At 38.7% G+C, this 25,807-nt stretch overlaps 1 protein-coding gene across 1 annotated transcript in view; it reads right to left on the reverse strand.

Annotated features, from left to right (window-relative positions):
- The window catches only part of HAO1 (hydroxyacid oxidase 1), a 65,225-nt gene that overhangs the window by 21,757 nt on the left and 17,661 nt on the right, over positions 1–25,807 (reverse strand). The window contains exons 3-4 of the mRNA XM_004276456.3: positions 17,476–17,731; positions 9,064–9,239 (exon numbers count right to left, since the gene is read on the reverse strand). Coding sequence (XP_004276504.1) covers positions 9,064–9,239; positions 17,476–17,731 — 432 coding nt within the window. The remainder of the gene's footprint in view (positions 1–9,063; positions 9,240–17,475; positions 17,732–25,807) is intronic.

Below are 25,807 nucleotides of genomic sequence, written 5' to 3' on the forward strand. Positions count from 1 at the left end.
AAGTCCTAGTCACAGCAATGAGAAAAGAAAAAGAAATAAAAGTAATCCAAATCAGAAAAGAAAAAGTAAAACTGTCACTGTTTGCAGATGACATGACGCTATGCATAGATTATCCTAAAGATGTCACCAGAAAACTACTAGAGCTAATCAATGAATTTGGTAAAGTTGCAGGATACAATATTAATGCACAGAAGTCTCTTGCATTCCTATACACTAACAACAAAAGATCAGAAAGAGAAATTAAGGAAACAATCCATTTCATCATTGTAGCAAAAATAATAAAATACCTAGGAATAAACCTACCTAAGGAGACAAAAGACCTGTATGCAGAAAACTGTAAGACACTGATGACAGAAATTAAAGGTGACACAAAAAGATGGAGTGATATACCATGTTCTTGGATTTGAAGAATCAGTATTGTGAAAATACTATACTACCCAAAGCAATCTACAGATTCAATGAAATCCCTATCAAACTACAAATGGCATTTTTCACAGAACAAGAACAAAAAAATTCACAATTTTTATGGAAACCCAAAAAACCCCAAATAGGCAAAGAAATCTTGAGAAAGAAAAACGGAGCTGGAGGAATCAGGCTCCCAGACTTCAGACTATACTACAAAGCTACAGTAATCAAGACAGTATGGTTTTTGGCACAAAAACAGGACTATAGATCAGTAGAACAGAATATAAAGCCCAGTGGTAAACCCACACACATATGGTCACCTTATCTTTGATAAAGGAGGCAAGAATATACAGTGGAGAAAAGACAACCTCTTCAATAAGTGGTCTGGGACAACTGGACAGCTACATGTAAAAGAATGAAATTAGAACACTCCATAACACGGAACACAAAAATAAACTCAAAATGCATTAGAGACCTAAATGTAAAACCAGACACTATAAAACTCTTAGAGGAAAACATAGGCAGAACACTGTATGACTTACATCACAGCAATTTCCTTTTTGACCCACCTCCTAGGTTATGGAAGTAAAAACAAAAAGAACCCAAATAGGACCTAATGAAACTTAAAAGCTTTTGCACAGCAAAGGAAACTATAAACATGATGAAAAGACAAAACTCAGAATGGGAGAAAATATTTGCAAACGAAGTGACTGACAAAGGATTAATCTCCAAAATATACAAACAGTTCATGCAGCTCAATATCAAAAAAACAAACAACATAATACAAAAATGGGCAGAAGACTTAAATAGACATTTCTCCAAAGAAGATATACAGTTTGCCAACAAGCACATGAAAGGATGCTCAACATCACTAATCATTAGAGAAATGCAAGTCAAAACTACAATGAGGTATCATCTCACACTGGTCAGAATGGCCATCATCAAAAATTCTACAAACAATAAATGCTGGAGAGGTGTGGAGAAAAGGAAACCCTCTTGCACTGTTGATGGGAATGTAAATTGGTACATCCACTAAGGAGAACAGTATGGAGGTTCCTTAAAAAAACTAAAAATAGAACTACCATACAACCCAGCATCCCACTATTGGGCATACACCCCGAGAAAACCATAAGTCAAAAAGAGTCATGTATCCCAGTGTTCATTGAAGCACTATTTACAATAGCCGGGACATGGAAGCAACCGCAGTGTCCATCGACAGATGAATTGATAAAGAAGATATGGCACATATATACAATGGAATATTACTCAGCCATAAAAGGAAATGAAAATGAGTTATTTGTAGTGAGGTGGATGGACCTAGATTCTGTCATACTGAGTGAAGTAAGTCAGAAAGAGAAAAAGAAATACCATATGCTAACACATATATATGGAATCTAAAAAAAAAATTGTTCCTGATGTACCTAGGGGCAGGACAAGAATAAAGACTCAGATGTAGAGAATGGACTTGAGGACACGGGGAGGGGGAAGGGTAAGCTGGGACTAAGTGAGAGAGTGGCATGGACATACACACTACCAAGTGTAAAATAAATAGCTAGTGGGAAGCAGCTGCATAGCACAGGGACATCAGCTTGGTGCTTTGTGTCCCCTTAGAGAGGTGGGATAGGGAGGGTGGGAGGGAGATGCAAGAGGGAGGAGATATGGGGGTATATGTTTATGTATAGCTGATTCAGTTTGTTATAAAGCAGAAACTAACACACCATTGTAAAGCAATGATACTCCAATAAAGACGTTAAAAAAAACCAAAACAAACAACAAAACAAAACAAACAAAAAACAGATCGGGAGATATACCATGTTCTTGGATTGGAAGAATCAATATTGTGAAAATGACTATACTACCCAAAGTAATCTACAGATTCAGTGAAATCCCTTTCAAATTACCAATGACATTTTTTACAGAACTAGAACAAAAACTCTTAAAATTTGTATGGAGACACAAAAGACCCCGAATAGTCAAAGCAGTAGTCAAAGCAATATTTTCTGAGGGGAAAAAACAGAGGTGGAGGAATCAGACTCCCTGAGTCCAAACTAAATTACAAAGCTACAGTCATCAAGACAATATGGTACTGGCACAAAAACTGAAATATAGATCAGTGGAACAGGATGGAAAGCCCAGAGATAAACCCACACACCTATGGTCAACTAATCTATGACAAAGGAGGCAAGGATATACAATGGAGAAAAGACAGTCTCTTTAATAAGTGGTGCTGGGAAAACTGGACAGCTACATGTAAAAGAATGAACTTAGGACATTCCCTAACACCATACACAAAAATAAACTCAAAATTGATTAAAGACCTAAATATAAGGCCAGATGCTATCAAACTCTTAGAGAAAAACATAGGAAAAACACTCTTTGACATAAATCACAGCAAGATATTTTTTGACCCACCTCCTAAAGTAATGGAAATAAAAACAGAGAAAAAATAAATGGAACCTAATGGTACCTAAAAGTTTTTGCACAGCAAAGGAAACTATAAACAAGACGAAAAGACAACCCTCAAATTGGGAGAAAATATTTGCAAACGAATTAACGGACAAAGATTAATCTCCAAAATACACAAGCATTTCATGCAGTTCAATATTAAAAAAACACAAACAACCCAATCCAAAAATGGGCAGAAGACCTAAATAGACATTTCTCCAAAGAAGACCTACAGATGGCCAAGAAGCACATTAAAAAGTGCTCAACATCACTAATTATTAGAGAAATGCAAATCAAAACTACAATGTGGTATCACCTCACACCAGTTAGAATGGGCATCATCAGAAAATCTACAAACAACAAATGCTGGAGATGGTGTGGAGAAAAGGGAACCCTCTTGCACTGTTGGTGGGAATGTAAATTGATACAGCCACTATGGAGAAGAGTATGGAGCTTCCTTAAAAAACTAAAAATAGAATTACCATATGACCCAACAATCCCACTACTGAGCATATACCTAGAGAAAACCATAATTCAAAAGGCCACATGCATCCCAATTCTCATTGCAGCACTATTTACAATAGCCAGGTCATGGAAGCAACCTAAATGCCCATTGACAGACAAGTAGATAAAGAAGATGTGGTACATATATACAATGGAATATTACTCAGCCATAAAAAAGAATGAAATTGGATCATTTGTAGAGACATGGATGGACCTAGAGACTGTCATACTGAGTGAAGTAAGTTAGAAAGAGAAAAACAAATATTGTATATTAAATCAAGGCATTCTGAAATGCCTTGTGATGTTAAACTTTCCACTTATATACAAAGAAGAAAGACTAGGGAGCTAATATAGTCTTCTGGAGCTGTTTTGCAAATCAATTTTATTCCTGCCAAGTCTTTGCCTGGAGAAGAAATTCTTGGAACTCCATGTGGGACAAGACAAGGAAAGTCAACTGAGGGGCTACTGGACTGTGAACTTCAGTGTCAGAATAAGGACAGTATCATGGCATGTTGTGAAGGTCATCCACCCATAGGTTGTCCCAGCACCCATTTAGTTCATTAAAAAGGAGCAAGCTACTATGCCAAGTTGCCTATTATTGCACTAGGGGGACAGGATTATTGGCTGGTATGTGAGCTTCACAAACAGAACTCCAATTAATCCCCTTGCTTTTCAGTTTCCACTTTTCATCCCCCATCTCTGTCACACTAGACACCCAGAGCCCCTTGAGGCATCCCATTATATGACTTGCTCCTGCTGTCAGGGTTCCCATAAAGACTACCTGCAGAGGCAGTTTTCTTTTCATTTTCCTCCTGTCAACCCGACCTCTTACATTTTGTTTCTTTCACAAATTTCTTGAGGTTTCTCTGCTGTTTGTGCCTCTTATTTTCCTTTGCTTTTTTTGTCAGAAGTGTTATATATTTTTGGACTTCTATACTTTAATTTCAGTGGGGTCTTAGTTTTGGTAAGAGTTTTTTGAACCAAAAGCCCAATATACCATCATTTAAAACATGTTTGGAAAATGGTTCTCTAAAGACACAGCCTTAATACAGTGCAGTCCAATCAAACTTTGCTGTGATGATAGAAATGTTCCAGATCTGTGTGATTCCATAAAATAGCACATGTAGCCATAGAGTAATGGGAGTGTGGCAGTGTAAGTGAGAAACTGGACTTTTACCTTTATTTAATTTTAATTAACTTGAATGGCCACATTTGGCTAGTGGCTGCCATATTGGCTAGCTCAGCTTTAATGTCTGCATGAGTTTACTACTCTGATAAAGAGATGTAGTGTGGTATTTTTCTAAAAGTCTAGATATAACCATAAGTAACCTTAATGAACAATGTAAAATGTATTTGGAATTGCCCTGGTTATCTAGTTGTGTATGTGATACCAAACATAAAATCAAAAGTTAAAAAATCAAAATATATGAACTATATATGAACCCCGTGATTGAAGATGTACGAAATCCTCCTATGGATATGCAGATACCTGCCACCGTGTAGCTATAACCTGTGTTTTGAGATATTGAATACTGTCAATAAACTGATCCTACACAGTATGAAAAAGAGATTACACTTTAGGCTTTGTAATAAGACCACTTATATTTGAATCCTATATCTGCTACTTGCTTGCCGTGTAAGTGGCAAGTTATTTAACTTTTTCTTGTGCATCAGTATACTAAATTACAAAATGGGTATAAAGATGCACATAAGATTGGTTTGTGGATTAAAGGAGTTGAATGAATACTTCGAAAGTGCCTGACACATGTTGAGCACTCAGATGAATATGCACTATTATTATTATTATTTTCATCTGATGATGCAGGGAGCGTTAACTAAGAAGATGAGTAGATAGAAGAAGATTCATTTGCTGGATATTTTTGGCAAGTTTGTTTGAGTTTTGTTTATAACAATAAATTTTCATCCTAGTGAGGATTATGGTTATTATGAGCCTTTCATTTTGAAGTAAGTGCTACTTAAGTCATAGTTTGTTGTTTTCTATCATTTCAAGTGGTTTTCTGTGTCCTTCCAGGCAATGCTGGGAATGTAGGGAGAAATGACAGAGTGATTTGCTCAGAAGATAGGATCATGAGTATCTAGAGAAAAAAAGAAAGTAATCATTTAGGACCAGATACGAGCCCCTTTCACTACTTGCTTATGAAATCTTGTCCATAGTTTTACATTTTATTTTAACCCAGAGAGAAAAAATGTTTCCTTAATGAGAGAGTCAAAATGGCTTTAGCAAAATGTTGATGAATCCTTGATATTTTCATTAATCCCTAGAGTTTACTGGTATGCCATTCCACATTTGTTGATTTGCCAGTTAATACACTAATTGATCGACAAACACAATAGTCAATAGTGAACAGCACTATTTCCTATCTTATTAACACATTATTTCCATACTTAATCTAAAATACCAAAGTGAAATGTAAGTACTCAAGATTTACCCTCAAGCCCTTGGAGTTTCTAACTCAGGACTCTGTGCTATCTCAACAGGAGTTTAGTAACTAAATCCTAACTCCATGGCAGCAGCTTTAAACACAATCCAGGAACACTGAATATTCTTTGAAAATGTCTTTAAAAACTGTAGATAGGAAAATAATGAGTTAGAGAAGTTTCTGAGAGACCAAAATCCACTACCGAAGTGAGACAGCCTAGTTTAATTTTGTTTTAATTAAAAAAACCCACAACTCTAAAAAGCATGTGTCTGCTCAAATGCCATTTGTTAGTGTGAGTTCTGGCAAAGACCTAATCCTGCTTCAAGTACATGTTTGGAGTCTGTGTTAGTTTTCCAAAGGCAGAGTTTAACCACAGCAAGAGATTACATCTTGCAGTCCAATTTGCATTCATTAGAATGCAATTCTTAAAATGGTGGTAAGGGGGGATGTTTCACTGAGATCTTCTCAGTTGCCCATGATTTCATGTTCCTACAAATATAATCTGTGTCTTTCTGGGAAAATGGAAATGAAGGAGGATAGATGACTCTCAGTCAGTCCATGTGACTTCTGGATGAAGATCTGTGAAATATTGACACCTGGATTTCCCACAACTGGCCTTGCCACACCTGTCTCCCCTCCACCCAGATTGAGCATGTGTACCACCTGATGTAGCTGTTGTCATAGTGATGATCCTTGTTTGTTAAATAAATGAAATGAATAGTTACAGAGAAACTAGACAATGTAAACTGTACATGTATAGATAAGTTATTTCCTTTCAAATGCCAAATGCCCTATCTCTCCTTCTCTTGCTTTTGTGCTCTCTCTAATTACAGACATTCATGTAGTTTTCACTGAGGATTTTACTTAACAAACATTTGGACTGTGTACTGGGTGCAAAACATAATGAAAATATGACAAGCAAGTAAATAATACATATGGATAAGAAGAAAAAAGAGAGGTGATGGTGGTGGTGGTGGTCCTTGGTAAAAATGACCATAGAATGAAGTTCTAGAAGCCAAAGTATTTATTTTTTATTATTATTATTATTTTTTGCAGTACGCGGGCCTCTCACTGCTGTGGCCTCTCCCATTGTGGAGCACAGGCTCCAGACGCGCAGGCTCAGTGGCCATGGCTCACGGGCCCAGCTGCTCTGCAGCATGTGGGATCTTCCCGGACTGGGGCACAAACCCATGTCCCCTGCATCAGCAGGCAGACTCTCAACCACTGCGCCACCAGGGAAGCCCCAAAGTATTTTTTTAAAATAACACATGATAGTAAAGTCTAATTCAATAGATTTATGTCATATCCTAGAGGACAAAGTTGTAGAAAATTATATATACTGGGAATCCAAAATTGAAAAGTTGGTTAAAAAAATTAAATGACCTTGGTGTTTTTAAGCCAGCTTCTGTGATGAGAGTGAATTAAATACTTGAAACAGAACTAATTTTGTAAAATAACTACACTCTCTCAGATTCCTCACTGCCATTACTGGAGGTCAGCCACAATCATCTCTTGTCTGGGCAACAGCAGTTTCCTAAATAGCCTCCTTGACCACAGCTTTGCCACCTCCATTGAGAAGGTCCATGACACAAAGCATGATTTTTCTAAGATGCTAATCTGATGAGGCAGCTTCCCTGATCAATATTCTTAGTGGTCCTCAACAATCTTAAAGTCTACATTCTCTAATATGGCTTATATGTTTTAACATTGTTAACTTGTGACTGCTGTGTTTTGTCACGATTGAAGTCTGAAAAAGAGTCTTTTGACCTGATATCATGGCAAAACTCAAGGATCAGCTTTCATTCTGTAATGAAACCTTCCCTAACTCACTTTTATAATTGTCTAAACCCTATTTTCACCCTCACCCTTATGCTGCATAGATTTCAATCTCAGCACCTGTTAACATCTTATTGCACCCAAATTCTTGCTTTTATGTCTGTCTCTCACAAGAATGGGGTGTCCTTTAGGCCAAGGACCTCAAATTATTTTATTTTAGCACACAGTAAGCATGATAAATGTTTATGAAATGAATAAGTGAGTGAATAATTGAATGGATGAATGAAGAATGGGGCAGATCTTCAGGTTAATACTTTAGTATCTACAGTTGAATATAGCTACAGGAAGTAGCACTAACAATCATGGACTACAATATGGATGCAAGCAAGGTCAGTGAAACTGTTGTTTAAAGGTGTCTGTAATATCAGGGTATGCTCAATGAAGTATAATCCACAGAAATTTTGAACTAAGACAATGGTCAACAGGAAATAATGTGACAATTTTGTTTTAAAATCACAGATTAAGACAGATCTGGATTTAAACATATCTCCACTACTTAAAAGCTTCATTAGGTCCATTCTTTTACTTGTATTAGCTTATTTTTGTGTACAGAATATTAAATAAAGTCGAGGACATGCCTAGAGTTTTATAAATAGGGGCTATGGGACTCATACATATTCAAGTAAAGCCTATGAAAAAGTTTTGATTCTATGTCGTTGTTAACCCTGAGATAAGTTAATAGAATCTCTCAACCCAGAGACACTAACTTAAACATTTCCATTTAAAATAATATGTTTGGGGCAGTTATTCATATAACAGTACTTAAGGAATGTTTTCAAAGGCAAGAAAACATTTTTGTGGGTGAACACATTTACACTCCAAATTATTATAGTCATTGGTACCTCCCTGCGGGATTTGCATACATGTGGATACTGGGGAAGTGGTCAAGTTCCTTAATACCTATGGCTTGATATTTGAGGATTTTAATGTTCTTGTCAGACTTTCTTTAAAGGGAGGTGATGTGGGATTCACCACACTCAGAAAGTCAGTTCTAGTCATTGGTACTGGGAGGGAACAGGACAAAACTAGAAAATGTTCTTTAAAAAGGTCTGGCTGTCATAATATCATCCTTGGGGCTTTTTGTTGTCTTAGAGCAGCTGTTGGCAGCTTTCAACCAAAGCAATGAACTCAAGACCTTCTACCTAGATTTTGCCAAGCTCTGTGATTTGATGACAGTTCTGAAATAAGGCAATGTCATCCCAATTCTTTAGAAAAGGTAACTTCTTAATTCATGAGAATCCTGTTCTCCTTCAGAATACTACCTAAGAAGAAGGAAATATTTACTCACTAACACCAAAAGGGAGAATTGAGAGATAAGATGTCTCTATTTCCATACTCATTTTTCCTGATTATTTTCCCTGAAAAAGTATTATGATCATATCCATAAAGAATCATAAAATCATGGTGAACTCAAGTAGAGAAATAAACAAACCTCTCAAAATGCCTTTTGCAACAATGGGCAGGGATGTCAGTCTTCTCAGCCATTTAATATCCTCCCAGCTGATAGATGGGTCTATTGCTTTAGCCACATATGCAGCAAGTCCACTGTTGTCTCCAAAATTTTCCTTGGGAGAAAATGCTAAATCATTGGTTTCAAAATTTTTCATTCTGAAATAAAGAATTGCATAAAATGAGATATTTCCCAAAGTTAAAGATATCGTTACAATGACTCATTCAATGAAAAAAAAAAACAGGGTTCCCTTTTCAAATCAATGGGCTGTTCACTCTTCAACCATCTACAGATTGATTGCATTTACATTTTCCATGTTTTGGTGGATGATTCCAGGCTAAATGTGACAATCGAGTGGACTTAATTGGTCACTTACAGTTTATTTTACATCTTAGGTTTTTTACATAAATAAATCAGTTTAAAGGAGAAATGTTTGGCCAAGTTTAAATATCTCTACATTTTTAAGCCACTTTATGAATATAAACAATAAATTTGATGCTATTTTCAGCCAGCAATGCATACTAAGCATAAAGATGAACACTTGCTTGGTGCATTACAATTTACAAAGGGCATTCATATAGCCACAATTTTAAAAGCTTCTGGAAAATAAAATTGATACTCTATAATTCCTATTTTATGTAGAAAATAAAACCAGAGCTGCAGAATGAGATGCCCCCAAGTATAAAACTAGCTAAGGCAGCATTTGAGTTCCAAACTGGGTCTCTTGACTCCTAATTACATTTTCTTCACTCAGATCTCAATTGCATTCTGGCAATTGCATTTGACTTCAGAAATCTTTCAAAGTCCTTGTGGAAAATTCTAGAGGAGACTGGAACTGCAGTAACATGTGTTAACAACTTCTATCTGTTGTTGCTGTAGACTCTTTTCCCTGTCCTACTATTAGCGTGGTGGTGGTGGTGGTGGGCATAGGGAGAATTGGGAAGTGTTTCCCAGCAAATGAGTTGTCAGCTCTTGCTTTTCCCTCCGCCATTTAGTTGCTTTCTCTGAGGCTCTCTCCCTGCTGACTCAGACTCCCAAATCTTCCAGAAAATCCTGAACAAGACATGAGTTTTCCAATTATCAAGACCTTCCTTACTTTGCCTGTGATGTGATGGTTAGTTTTGTCAGCTTGACTGGGCTAAGGGATGCCTAGGTAACTGGGTAGAACATTATTTCTGGGTGTGTCTGTGAGATTAGCATTTAAATCAGTAGACTGAGGAAAGATGTGGGTGGGCATCTTACAATCTGTTGAGGCCCCAAATAGAACAAAAAGGTGGAGGGAGGACAAATTCATTCTCTCAGTTTGAGCTGGGACGTCCATCATCTCCTGCTCTTGCACATTGGAGCTATTGGTTGTCAAACCTTCTGGCTTGACCAGGACTTACACTATGGGCCCCCAGTTCTTGGGCCTTCACACTCAGACTGGGACTTATACCATTGGCTCCCCTAGTTCTCAGGCTTTCGGATTTGGACTTGAACTACTCTGACTTTCCTGGGCCTCCAGCGTGTAGATAGTAGATTGTGGGATTTCTTAGCCTCCATAATTGTGTGAGCCAATCCCTCATACTAAATCTTTCTATAGATATAGATACTAATATATAGATATGGATATCCTATTGGTTCTGTTTCTCTGGAGAACCTGACTAATACATATGACTTTTTCTTGCTCTTGGAGCCTGAGTCACCATCTACGCAGAGGACTCAACTTGTCAAGGGTGTTGGTATATAAATACCCCAGCTTCTTCACACATAGGCAGACTAACTCTGAGAAGTATTCTACAAGATCTCCCAGAGTTTCCCAGCAGAGTTAAATTTTAGTTGCCCATAGCTGTAGCTGTCTTGAAAACATGCCCATTGTTCACTACCTCCCCTCCCTTGCACCTCTTCCTTATTCCTTTCATCTTCCAAAAGAACTACTTGTACTTAAAACAGTGCCTTTCACTCTGCTCCTAAAGGAACCCAAACTGAGACACACCCCATTGAGTTGCTGCCTTCTCCTATGTCTAATTTTGTTAACCCAGCTTAGAACAGTATTTTTCTAATTCACCTGTAAGACTCTGCTACTGGCTTACTCTATACCTGAAGTCTTTTCTCTTAGTCTAATATACTGATATCTTGACTAGATTTTGGCAGTTCTCCAAGCTAGGGATAAAGTCTTTCCTGCCTGCACCTCTGACCACTAACTGGATTGATGGCCATCTGGATACACAATGGCACCATCCATGTGACTTACCTGCCCTACAGACCCAAATCCAATTACCTACTTCATTTCTCTAAAAAGCTGATTTTGAATGATGACAATGATCTGGACTCACCTTGCTGTTCTGCACATTATAAATTACCATGCTAGCAAATGTCTTCTTTGCATAAAAGTACAACTGTATCTCTCGCTTAGTCATAGGTTTTTATTCCCTTCCACTGGCTCTGCCACTGAACACAGAAAGGATCTTGGAGCCAAGCCTATAGCAATTTTTATATAAACTTAGAAGCACATAGGCACACTATTTTTAAATTTTTTAAGAGAATCATAAGACTTCAGGACTTCCCTGGCGGTCCCGTGGTTAAGACTCCATGCTTCCACTGCAGGGGGCATGGGTTCAATCCCTGGTTGGGAAATTAAGATCCCGCATGCTGCACTGTGCAGCCAAAAAAAAAAAAAAAGAGAGAGAGTGAATCATAAGACTTCAATACAAAATTAGGTTTAATGCTTTTAGTGTGCTTTCAGCTAAAATAGCTGGTTGTGTAGCTTGGGTGGCATCTATTAACATAAGGACATGAACATTCATATCCCAAGTAACTCTTTTCAACCACTGGCAAAGTTTTCTCAATAAGGATTGAATAGTTAGTCTAATAATTTCATTGACTCAGGTGGCCATTAAATATCACAGAAAATTCCAACTCCATGAGAGTCATACTGGTATCCATCTATTTGCTGAGTTTTGGTTTGGATTTTAGCTGAAATACTTGGTTTTTTTTTTAATCAACCCACTTATGGTTGTACATTTTATCAAAGACTTTGGTCTTCTGTGGTCATCCTAACTTTAATTAAGCTAACCTTCTGATCAATAAACATACCCTTACTATGGAGAGCTATTCCATTACTTAGAAATGATATTAAGTGATATTAAATGCCAAACTCCTAAATAATATTGTTAATAAGAAAAAGGTCCAGTCTGTCTATCCTATAGCAAAACCAGGGGGAAAAATAAGAATAATATCTGTATGTGTATATTCTCTGCATAGCACCCCACCCCCATCCCAAACAAGCTGCAGTGTTTCAGCAGGGGTGGGGTGAAAGGGTGAAATGGATAGGAAAAAACAGAAACATGGATAAAATTATATAAATAACTGTTGTTATTCTTGGATGGTGAAATGCAGATCAACACTTGAATGAATGTTGCCTTACAGAAATTTCAGGGCACAATGAAGCCTTGTTGTTACTCTAAAACGTTGTTCAAAGCCAGAAGCCAAGAAAAAGTTTTCAGATATCTTGACAGAGACCCACGATGGAGTGTTTTACCCATGGCTCTGAAGGAAACCTCCATGAATGCTATTTTTATTAGAATTATGACATATACACAGAAAAACACTTAAAGCGGCTTCTGATAACCAAAGTACTCCATTTCATAAGGAAGGAAAAGGGCAACATCAAAATAATAACATGATTACTTGGGACTTAATTCTCCAAATCCCAATCTGTTTAATGACCCAAAGGCAAGGGATAGTATTTCTTCTTTGTAAGAGACTCATTGTGCCTTGAATGGCCCCCAAATATGCTTTTTAATCTAATATAAAAATGATCTTAGTTTTTAGTAAGTTAGTATTATAAAAAGGTAACAACTACTAAAGAAAGTTAACTTTATTAAATAACCAGTTGTAACGTTGATAAAGATGACTATTACTGAGAAATATACAATATTTTGCATTGTAAGTATTGATAATGTGACATTAAAGATATAAAGATAAAGCCATATGTCTCCACTGTGGGAAACAAACTATAAAATAACAAACAGTATAACACACGGTATCAACACAATATGAGAGAGAGACATTCATAATACATTATAGAAATTGGCGCATGGAATACTAGCGTTTAATTCTGTGGTTAGGAAAACATCTCTATTGATTGCATAGCCCTGCTAATTTCTTCTTCAATGTGGCTGGGCAGTTGGAAGAAAGGTTCAGGTCAAGGATTTTAAGTATGAGCCCAAACCCTTGTTCAACTTCTTGCTTTATTGGGTAAATCTCTTATGATTTAGCACATTTTTATTGACTGATTCAACCTTACTTATTTAGCACCTACTATGTGCCAGTGTTTTAGTAAAATGGTCAAAAATGCCTGGCCACCTAGGGTTGATATTCTAAGCAAGGGAGACAGAAACTAAACAAGGAACATAATAAGTAATTTATGAAGCATGTTAGAATATAAGTGCTATACAAAAGAAAGGAAAAAAAAGAGCAGAATAAGAGGAATGCAATCTGGTAGATGCTTAACTTGAAAGTTTAAATATGGTAAACATGGTCTCAATGAGAAGATTTAGAGGAAATTGGCAGATCTGTGCTTTTGTAGTTGTGTCCTGTTGCTGCTATAACACACACACACCTAGAGGCTTTAAAGTGACACAAATTTATCATATTACAGTTCTGGAGGTCAGAAGTCCAAAATGTATCTCATTGGACTAAACTCAAGGTGTCGTTAGGGCTGTTTTCCTTCCAGAAGCTGTAGGGGAGAATCCATTTCCTTTCCTTGTCTAGCTTCTAGAAACCACCTACAGTCCCTGATTCCCGATGCTATCACTCATATCTCTGCTTCTCTCATTGCACCTCCTTCTCTGACTTTGACCCTCCTGCTTTGCTCTTATAAGAATGCTTTCCATTACTGTGATAATCCAGAATAATTATCCCATCTTGAGGTCCTTGACTTAATCACATCTGCAAAGTCCATTTTGCCATGTAAAATATTAATAACATATTCACAGTTTCTAGGGATCAAAACATGGACATCTTTGGGAGGTCATTATTCTGCTTAATATTATGTGAATTATACTGTGAACATTTTCCTAACCAAATAATTCAGAGGCTGTTGGGTCATGTACAAAGTCCTCCTTCAAATCCTTTTCTCCCCTCCACCTCCACAACCCAGGATCCCCACACATATTGTGTCTCTATTCTGATCTCTACTGTTTAGTTTTTATTTTTGTTTCCCAACATAAAGACATGTAGAGTCACCTCTGATGTCAAAATGTAAAGGAAGTGAAGTTAGTTATGCATTGATTTGGGGAAAGAACTTTACAGGCAGAGGGAAGAGTCAATTCTGAGGTTCTAAGGGGCAGGTGTCTTTGGCATGTTGAAAGAACAGTAGGAAAGCCAGAGGTTCTAGGAAGAGTGAATGAAGTTGAGGGAGCTGGGCAACGAGATCAGAGAAGCAAGGGGGACACTCACTGGCCACTTTTATCCAGAGAGACCGGGGAAGACAGTGCATTCTGATCTCTTTTTGTGGGCTGTGCTCTGGCTGTTGTGATGAATACATCATTTCAGGGCATAAGGAAGCATGTCCCTGGGCAAATCATCAAAGGTGTAGGTGTTATGATTTACCTTGATCTTAGTCGATGATTGGAAATTTCTTTTCTTTTAACTGCCTTGATGCTGCACTGAAGAGCCAAATCTTAACCCGGGATAAATGAGCCACCTCTGTGGGGCATGGAGATGGAAGGAGGTCCCTGCCTCAGAGCCTCAGGAACCAGTCTGGTAAATTGGCTTCAATCCTCTCCTCTGCCGAGAGCAGACGAGAATTCGCTTTACTCCCCCTGAGTTTCGGGGACCTCTGGGCCACTTATACTGCACACATATGTGTGTTTTGCATATAGACCAAGCAGAGATTACCAAACTCCTGAACTCTGGCTGGTCCCAGACGCCAGGAGTCAGGTCCCGCCCCCTCCCCTCCAGGCAGAGGAAGCCGTGAGGGTTGGAAGGAGCCGCCGCTTTACAGACTCATTCTCCTCTGGATTTCCTGCCTCCCTTGCCTGCCAAACCTCATTCTGAACAGCCCGGCTTCACCTTCTGTGAGTCAGGTCAGTTGAGGAAAGAAACCTGATTTCATATCAGGCTGTAACAGATGAGCTTTTTGGTAGCATGTGGCCTCCAGCGGAAGCCTGGGCCTCCCATCATGTGCTCTGCCTTCACTGCTGAATGTGGGCCCCAGGGTGCTGCCCCCCTGAAGCCCACAGGGACAAACAGGGCCAGTGTATGCACTGGGGGCCAGGGCACCAGCAAGGGGTGTTTCCTGTGTTCCCCGTAGCCTGGATGTGTGGCTCATTATTTGATCATCTTCAGACGGGAGATGTGACAAGCTGGGGAGCCGTGGCCACTCCTGTGCACATTGACAGCTGAAAAGGGCCTTTGTCTCCCAGTCCCTCACGTCATCTGGGCAGGAGCCTGGGAGCAAAAAGGGGGAAAAAGCAAAGCAGCCTTACCATTCCTGGCTAAATGGCCCTGGCACCCAGGAGCAAGAGATACCGGCCAGAATTAACACATGTCATCCCCCATCTAAGTAGATACCGCTCTGAACCACTTGTTATCCTGAGCAAGAAACTGTTTCCTAAGCTTAAAGAAAACCTACTGTATTATTTATTATTGTTGTTCTTGCTAGTAGAAGTGGTAAGAGGAGGAGGAAAAGGAATAGTAAATTCCTTTTTAAACGGCCAAAGCAAAACAATGAGGGACACTTCCTGTCAGAAGCCTAAATACTGGGAAACTAATTATTTTAGAAAATCTAAAAATGAAAGCAACCAAAATAGAGAAATAATGTGAATACAGGTTTCATATTAAGGAAATTTGAAACCATCTACTTTCTGACGAATTTGGCAAGAAGTAGGAATATGTCAGGGACGTTTGTTTTTGTTTTTGTTCTCTTAGAAAGACAGGATGTTTGTGCAATTCAGTGTCTGGGATGCATGGAGCGGGGTGATTGACAGCTGTCGGGGGAGCATTTTGTCATTGGGCCATTGACAGTATCCCATACAGAAATAATATCTTAAACCTACCTAGAAGTGTCACGGAGATAACATCACACAGCTCATTTACTTATGGTTTAACAGCAAGATTTTATGCACAGTAGCTTATACTTAAATAAGTTTACATACAGCAGAGCTATATGACAGTTATGTGACACTTACATAAGGCTATGGACTTATGTGATGCATGAGAGACATCCCATTCTCTAATACATATGGAATTCCTGGCTTCCAACAATCATTGTCCTTATGTGGAATGCTGATTTGATTTTGAATCTTTTAGATTTTGGATCTTTTAAAAGGATTAACTTTATATGTAGACAAAATAAGCAACAGTCCGTTTGAAGTGAGGTCTAGGATTCCAAAGAAGGCATCCCTCATTTCTTGTACTCTGATGGATGCTTTGAAATCCCATCATCAAAATGTCCTCCATTAAAACTAAGATTTGAGTTCCTGGTCAAAGAGTTTTAGCCCTATGAAAAACATAAGGGCAGATTTTGGTGGGAACTGAGGGAAGGTAAAAACGAAGGGGAGGGGAGATCTGTAGCTTAAGGAGGTTGGGGGTCTTTCTCAATAAACTCCATTGAGTTTCTAGTTTTAACTCAAGATGATTCTAATCTTTTACAGGGAAAAGGACAACAATTCCCTGCTGATGGATGGGCTCACAGTTTAGTTTTAGATTACTAGATACATTGTTTTTGCTAAGATGAATGAATGAGTAAATGGATCAAAGAATGAATGAACCAGTGAATAAGTTAATGAATCTTGATCCATGGGTGAACCACAACAAAAGAGGAATATTGCTGAAAGAAGAAGTAGTAGATGAAGGAACAAATGTGTGGCTTCTTTTGTCTCCATTCTTTTAGCTTTCTTCAATCTTCCTTGCCAGATTTGTTCCAAATACAATAAAAATAAAATTAAAAGGGTGCTTTTTTATTTCAGCAGACAAAGAAATAGGGTATTAGGATCACAATAACAAGCTGTTGTTTAGTTTAAATTAAATATCTTCTGTCTATATGGAAATTCATCTTACTCAAAGCCCTTAATGCACTCTGAGACATAATTTTTTTTTGACTTTTACAAGTATACGGCAATTCCTATCTCTGTTTTTATAGCTCAAGTACGTGACAACCATATAAGGGGTGTGATTTGCTGAGGATTATGTGGATATTGGACAATGGCACCATCTCTAGAATCCAGACCTTATCATCCCTAGACAAATCCCAGTCAACCATACTTTGGCACCAACATTTTGTGAAGATCTAATTCCCCAGGGCACCCACGTAGAAACTGGAGAAAGTCTTTAGAGTTGGATCATGACAAGAGCAAAGAGAATTAGAAAACCAGCTCAGGGACCCAGTGATCAGAGACCCATTATTACCTGAGTTGGGGTGGCAGTTTGAACCTGTTACGCACATCATTGAAGCGGTTGCCCAAGTAAGGTGTGTCCACCGTCACAAATATGGCCTTGTAGCCCATCCACTCAGCCCGCCGCACCAGCTGCTTGGTAACCTCACGGTCCTTGTAGATGTACAGCTGCAGCCAGCGAAGTGCCTCAGGACCAGCTTCTGCCACTTCTTCAATTGAGGAGGTGGCCCAGGAGCTCAACAACATGCCCGTTCCCAGTGACCTGCAAGCTTGGGAAGAAAGGAGAAGATCAAGGTCAGTCTGGCATTTTCCCTACTCCAAAGTCTTCAAGTTATGGTTCCAGGGGTAAAGCCATCTACAAGGGCAATTTGGAAATAAGAAGTTAAGTCTTTAAAAGTAAGAAATATGCATTCTTTTCCTCACTCTGTGAACCGATCTTGAAGACAAAAATGACTCAAATAGCCAAAGATGTGCTATGTATTTGGATAAAAAAATTGGAAGCAACTTGAATCTCCAACTTTAGGGGATTAGATAACCTATAGTTCATAAATAAAATGAAATATACACACCCATGGAAAGTAATATTTTTGTGATGGTTAATTTTATGTGTCAGCTTGGCTAAGCAATTGTGCCCAGATATTTGCTCAAATATGTCCAGGATGTTGCTGTGAAGATATTTTTTTAAAGGAGGTTAGCATTTAAATCAGTGGACTTTAAGTAAAGCAGATTACTCTCCATAATGTGAATGGGCCTCATCTAATAAGTTGAAGGCTTTAAGAAAAAGATTGATTGTTCTTGAGGAAGAGGGAATACTGTCAGCAGACTGCCTCCAGACTCAACACCAGCTCAGCTATTCCTGGGGTCTCTAACATGTCAGCCATAGATTTTGGACTTACCAGTCTATACAATTGTATGAGCCAATTCCTTAAATCTCTCTCTCTGTCTCTCTCTCTCTGTCTCTCTCTCTCTCTCTCGTGCGTGCACGCACAATCCCCCTTTCATTCCACCCCTCTTCTTTTTCTGACTATGACAGTTACAAAAGAATAACATTGACAGACATAGACAGTTTTTCAAGGTATATTAAGAAAGCAGGGAATTCCCTGGCAGTCCAGTGGTTAGTACTCTGCGCTCTCACTGCTGGGGCCCAGGTTCAATCCTTGGTCGGGGAACTAAGATCCACATGGCACAGCCACCCCCCCCCCAAAAAAAAAGAAGAAGAAGAAAGAAAGAAAGAAAAAGAAAGCAAAAATCCTCCAAAATAACATATATAACATGATTTGTACAAATGTGATTATTGGTGTATGAACCTAAACAAACTAATTGTTAATTATAGGTGGGGAAGTTTAATTTTTCTTCCTTTTTAACTTTTTAAATGTTATCTTTTAAGCTTTTGTTAAAGGTGCATCTACCATTTATGTTGTCTTTTAAAATTTTATACAATTCATATGTTAGACATTTCAAACAGACATCAGTTACCTCACAATCTTTTAAACAAGATATCAAAAAATGAGCAAATAACTGAAAAATTAGATAAAATCATGTAACTTATTGTCTTAGAGAACTTGAAAGAACATGGGTGATAGGCTTTTTTCCAAAAATAGGTAGTCAAATTGGGGTCAGCTTTAGTGCAGGAGAAACTGATAAAATGTTTGTATGCCAAATGCCAAACATACCAAGAGATAAATAATAAATATATAAAACTGACTGTGTGACCCTGGGTCATTCGACTTACCTGTGTCCCTGCCATATATCAGTTGTGAGTAAAAGTCATCCAAGTGACACTTACAGGGTGATGATAAGAATTAGATGACATGCTGTTTATAAAGCTACTCTGAGAGGTTAAAATGCTTTCATGCTTCTTGAACTTTAGCAGGCAACCAAATCCCCTGGAGTATTTGTGAAAACACAGGTTGTGAAAAACACCCCTAGAGTTTCAGATTCAGTCGGTCTGAGATGGGGCCCAAGAATTTGCCTTTCTAACCAGCTTCCAGGCGGTACTGATGCTGCCAGTCCCTGGACCACACTTTGACATTTAAATAGCATTGTCATTTGATAGTAGAACTCTAAGTTCACCTGGTAACAAAGTGGATTTTGTTTTTGATAAATGTTACTTTTCCTATGTCATTGAAGGTGTTTTTCATCCCTATTTTTCAGGTCACAGGTCAAATAAAGAAGACTTAAGCTGGAGATTATATTATCTATGGGTCACTAATCTGTTTCCCCCAAGTGTTCCTTTGAGAATTTCTCTCATAAGGACTCATGATTTGCAAAATATTGTCCAAAAATACCACATTTTAAGTAAGTAATAATAAGTAGTGATATGTATGAACATCCTGAACCATAGTGTTATTTTCATTGAGTTGTAAATATGGAAAATAACTCTAGGTCATCCAGTGCTGTTTGGAACAAACACTAGAGTACAATGATTGCTGGGATCAGAATCTCCTAACCATCAATTTACCACAAAGAAAATGTGTCCTGAAGAGGATGTGGCCTAAGTAAGGTCACAGAGAGATGGGCAACTGAGTGAAAAAGAATCCAGCATGTCTGACCACTCCTGCAAGGCAATGATTTTCCTAGAATTCCCAGATGCTCAGAAGACTCCCCTGGTATCAAATATGGATAAATGTACTCCTCCAATCCTTCAGGGCCATGACACCCAAGGGACACCCACAGTTTTCCATATGCCTGAGGGACAATACCATGGCCAGAGTTCTGTGAAAGCATGGGAATTTGGAAACCAGTGGGTAAGGCCTGCCATTGGTTTCCAGGTGCAGACTGTGGCTGCACAAAGTGGTCCAGCTAAGAGGACTAGCACATGATAAGGCACATTTTTGTAGTTTATGAAAAAGCATCATGCAGGCAACAGCAGCTCTGCTAATAAGGATCAAAAATCCTCAAACAGATCTCCTTGAATTCATAAGAAATATCTACAGACATTCCACACAGATTGTTAAAACGCTACAAACCAATACACCAATAATATTTACTTTACTTAAACTATCAAATTAGCAGGAGGCTTCAGCCTTAACAAGTATTTTGCCCATTTCCCTTGGGTAAGCATGTCTGGAGTAAGGTAAGGCCAGTCTGTGCCATCTGGTTCCTGAGTCTTCTGGCTTTGATACTAATGGTTCCTGATGCTATTGGTGCTTGAGGTTCATTTTCCAAGATTAAATCATACAGGACTGAAATTTTGAATCAGGGTCCCCCCAAATTCTAAGTTACCATTGTTTCCAGGTATAGGCATTCAGTAAATACTTGGTAAATTAATAGGTTTACTCCAAGACAGTCTCCTGGATGCAGGGGGAATATCAGAGTCTGTGCTGACATATTATGAGTTGAGGCTAAGATGCTACTCCCAAGAGAGAACAGGAGCAAAACTGAGACAGCTCCATGTTTCTTGGAACATATATTACCAATGTGCTATGATCCCCATTAGCTTGTGATTATTTGCTGTGATAAAGAAAAACATTACTCTGAATAGCCAAAGCAATCCTGAGAAAGAAAAACAGAGCGGAGGAATCAGGCTCCCTTGACTTCAGACTATACTACAAAGCTACAGTAATCAAGACATTATGGTACTGGCACAAAAACAGAAATATAGGTCAATGGAACAGGATAGAAAGCTCAGAGATAGGGCTTCCCTGGTGGTGCAGTTGTTGAGAGTCCACCTGCCGATGCAGGGGACGCGGGTTCGTGCCCCAGTCCGGGAAGATCCCACATGCCACAGAGAGGCTGGGCCTGAGAGCCATGGCCGCTGAGCCTGCACGTCTGGATCCTGTGCTCCGCAACGGGAGAGGCCACAACAGTGAGAGGCCCGCATACCGAAAAATAAAAGAAAGCTCAGAGATAAACCCATTCACATATGGTTACCTTATCTTTGACAAAGGAGGCAAGACTATACATTGGAGAAAAGACAGCCTCTTCAGTAAGTGGTGCTGGGAAAACTGGACAGCTACATGTAAAAGAATGAAATTAGAACACTTCCTAACACCATACAAAAAAATAAACTCAAAATGGATTAAAGACCTAAATGTAAGGTCAGACACTGTAAAACTCTTAGAGGAAAACACAGGCAGAACACTCTATGACATAAATCACAGCTAGATCCTTTTTGACCCACCTCCAAGAGAAATAGAAATAAAAACAAAAATAAACAAAAGGGACCTAATGAAACTTAAAAGCTTTTGCACAGGAAAGGAAACCATAAACAAGACAGCCCTCAGAATGGGAGAAAATATTTGCAAATGTAGCAACTGACAAAGGATTAATCTCCAAAATTTATAAGCAGCTCATGCAGCTCAATATCAAAAAAACAAACAACCCAATCCAAAAATGGGCAGAAGACCTAAATAGACATTTCTCCAAAGAAGATATACAGTTTGCCAACAAACACATGAAAGGATGTTCAACATCACTAATCATTAGAGAAATGCAAATCAAAACTACAATGAGGTATTACCTCACACTGGTCAGAATGTCCATCATCAAAAAATCTAGAAACAATAAATGCTGGAGAGGGTGTGGAGAAAAGGGAACCCTCTTGCACTGTTGGTGGGAATGTAAATTGATACAGCCACTATGGAGAACAGTATGGAGGTTCCTTAAAAACCTAAAAATAGAACTACTATATGACCCAGCAATCCCACTACTGGGCATATACCCTGAGAAAACCATAATTCAAAGAGTCATGTATCCCAATGTTCATTGCAGCACTATTTACAATAACCAGGACATGGAAGCAACCTAAGTGTCCATCAACAGATGAATGGATAAAGAAGATGTGGCACATATATACAATGGAATATTACTCAGCCATAAAAAGAAATGAAATTGAGTTATTTGTAGCGAGGTAGATGGACCTAGAGTCTGTCATAGACAGTGAAGTCAGAAAAACAAATACCATATGCTAACACATATATATGGAATCTAAAAAAATAAAGGTTCTGAAGAACCTAGGGGCAGGATAGGAATAAAGATGCAGACGTAGAGAATGGACTTGAGGACACAGGGAGGGGCAAAGGTAAGCTGGGACGAGTGAGAGAGTGACATGGACATATATACACTACCAAATGTAAAACAGATAGTTAGTGGGAAGAAGCTGCATAGCACAGAGACATCAGCTCGGTGCTTTGTGACCACCTAGAGGGGTGGGATAGGGAGGGTGGGAGGGAGACGCAAGAGGGAGGGGATATGGGGATATATGTATACATATAGCTGATTCACTTTGTTATACAGCAGAAACTAATACAACATTGTAAAGCAACTATACTCCATTAAACATGTTTAAAAAAAGAAAAAACATTGATGAATTACATCCACTGTTTTCAACACAGTTTTATGTTAGAAGGAGATAAGGGAGCCTGGGATTTGCAAGGACCACTCACAGAGACAGTCAAAAATTTTCCTACCTCCACTAAGGACAGATCTAAGATTCCGTTGGTACATACCAGCATGACAATTCAGCTTGTTGAAATATTGAAATACTTCCATTCCTGTTTGTAAATAACCATGGCTCCAAAGTAAATGACCCCTCTTCCTGAGTCCCTTCAATGTGACATCTCTCTTTTCTCTCACTAAGGAGTCTCTGGATTCCCCAAACTCCACACACCCACACAATCCAGCAATTTAAAGGCTGGTGCGTGGCAGAGCTGGGTACATCCAGACCACCATTAGAGCACTAGAGAAAAACATCTGAGCATCTCTTGCAATTGGTCAAAGTCTTTGCTCTACAGGTTGCTAAATATTTCAAATATCACCTTGGCCTCAGAGATAAACATGTGTCCTTCCAGCTCATATTATTCTTTGGGGGGCAAAAATTATAAGCTTTTGAATTTTGTAAACCACCTAGCATAGTCAGATTTTGTTGAGAAATTCTAATTCGAGTTATCCTAGTCTAGCGTCAAAAGCTCAAAATGGTTGAAGTCCATTTTCTCTCCCTATTCATTTTCCACAAAGAAACTCTCACCTGCTCTCAAAAGTAGCAACTGTCAGATTTCATTTTACAAAGGGCAGGGGTCAACTTTCATAGACCTCCATTCCCAAAATGTGGTGCAGCAACAGAAAACTCCAAAGCATGTCGCCTTTTCCCAACACCTGGCAAAATGGAGATCATCTCTGAGGTGATATTATTGTAAAGGCAAGGCCTGGCTCTTGCCCATGATGAGGATCCCCAGTATTTATCCAAGTCTAAAAATCTTGGCTTTCATAATAGTGAGGGTATCCTAGAAACAACGTACCCAGGAGGCTACACCATTAAGTAAACATTGATCCCATATGACTATTTCCTTACTTCCACAAGCTCTTTGTTTCATCATCCCTAAGATATATCTTCAAGGATAGACACCTAAACTTTAAATGCTCTAGATATATTCAGACTTTGTTTATATTTGACATTTCTTTTTCTTCTTTATTTAGAGGCAATAGGAATACATTATGCCATTGCTATTAAAAAATGCATATCACTCACACACACACACACACACCACTAAATGAGACACTAGTAAGGTTTTGGACCTTGAAACATCAAAGATAAAACCCTATAAATGACCTACGTGATAACATCTATCTCTCAGAAAGACAAGATCCAATGGATTGAGAGTCAGAAGGCCTGGGCTACAGTCCCAGCTTTGCCAACTGAGGCACATTTCATCTGCAAAGTTTGTCTAACCACAGCTGCTGCCCTGCCCACTTCATAGTGTTGTCAGATGGTCCACTGAGACAATGTTTGTGGATGTTTTCTGGTAAACTCTAAAGCTAAACAATTGTAAAGGGTTAAGTGAGAGAATGTCTAATACTATTTGGGAAAAGAAGTTCTAGATAGCTTTTTAAATTTTCCGAATTTTGCCGAGGACCTGGATTTCTCCTCATTATTCACAATCTTCTCAACACACAGCTTTCCTCTGCAATGGTTTTGATGCGTAAGACACTCATTTATCCTTGCAAATATATGGGCAAATTCTCACTACCTGAAGCAAGAAAGCACTTAAGGGAGAGAGGAAATTTCTCCAGGCCAAGGAATTCTGGGCTAGGGCTGATCATTTCCATTAATACATTCCGAGGGTGTACATCTTTTTGGAAAGTCAGGGACAAAACAAAAGCAAATAATCTAAGAGGTGTAACAAAAACATGCATTTCCCCACTCCTCATGCCTACCCTTTATTTGCCTACAGACTTTCATGGAGAGAACTGTGTGGTAAATCTATGTGGCTGCCAGCTTTTGCTAAGTCCAGCCATCTAGCAGTAATACCTAGAAGCAATGGTTTCAAATTCTCCCTACACTTTTTGGTTTCTCTCCTCTTTTATTTGCAATACAACTGCAAATATAATGATATGGAAATAATGAGATTAGCATCATTGTTTATTATCAGCTATAACCCCTCCCCCAACCCCAAAGTGGGCTATGGGCTAGTGGAAAATGTTGGTGCATTGTGTTTAACAGAATAAAAGTTATCCTCAGACCTATCCAAATGAAGTTTCTTATTAGAATTAAATCACATGCCCTAGGCTGGGGAAATGCTTCAGGGTTTGCAATAATCTGGCATAAGATCAAGTTAATTCTTCCTCCCCAGACCACCATTCAATAGAAATAACTCAGTTTCCTACACTATGAAACCTGTAATCAACTACCAAGGTTTACATCACTTCATATTAGATATGAATTCAGCCACCCCTGGGGTTGATGCAAATGCTAAACTCCGATGTTTAGCGATTTGGCTGGGCTAGAACAGGTAAATAGCTTTGCAAAGCAGCACGAGCTGGCAAAATCCTCCCTGTGGCTACGGAACGCAATTGTACTTCTAAATTTTGCCAAGGTTTCATTTTACATCAAGCCTAATGACAACATTTATTTCTAATCCAGGTAATCTGGATGTGAAGTAGAGAAGACAGGAAACCTATCGTGGCCTTAAATTTTAGGGATGCTAAGTCTGCCTGTCCCAAATCTTTAATTGAAAACTGCTTTGTACACGTCTCTCTTGTGTATCTTAGAGTCTGCTTCGCAGTTCCTGCTCACTGCAGGCAGTCATCACGAAATCAGCTGGCTCTCAGAAGGTCTTAGAGGATCTTCGGATGGAAATGATATTCATGCTACACCCAAAACTGTTTCATCTTTGAGGATTTAAGTTATGCCTTTGGCTGGGAACCACCAGAAACTTTCATTCCAAGTCTTTGTCCAGTGCTTCTCAAGCTTCGACATGCACAGGAATCACATGGGGATGTTGATAAAATTCAGATTCTGACTCAATAGGTCTGGGATAGGACTTAGATTCTATATTTCTAACAAGCTCCCGAGTGATGCTGATGCTTGTTTCATGGACTATACTTTAAGAAGAATGAAGTAGATA

Source organism: Orcinus orca, chromosome 16 (genome assembly GCF_937001465.1).
Source record: "Orcinus orca chromosome 16, mOrcOrc1.1, whole genome shotgun sequence".
Classification (NCBI taxonomy): domain Eukaryota; kingdom Metazoa; phylum Chordata; class Mammalia; order Artiodactyla; family Delphinidae; genus Orcinus; species Orcinus orca.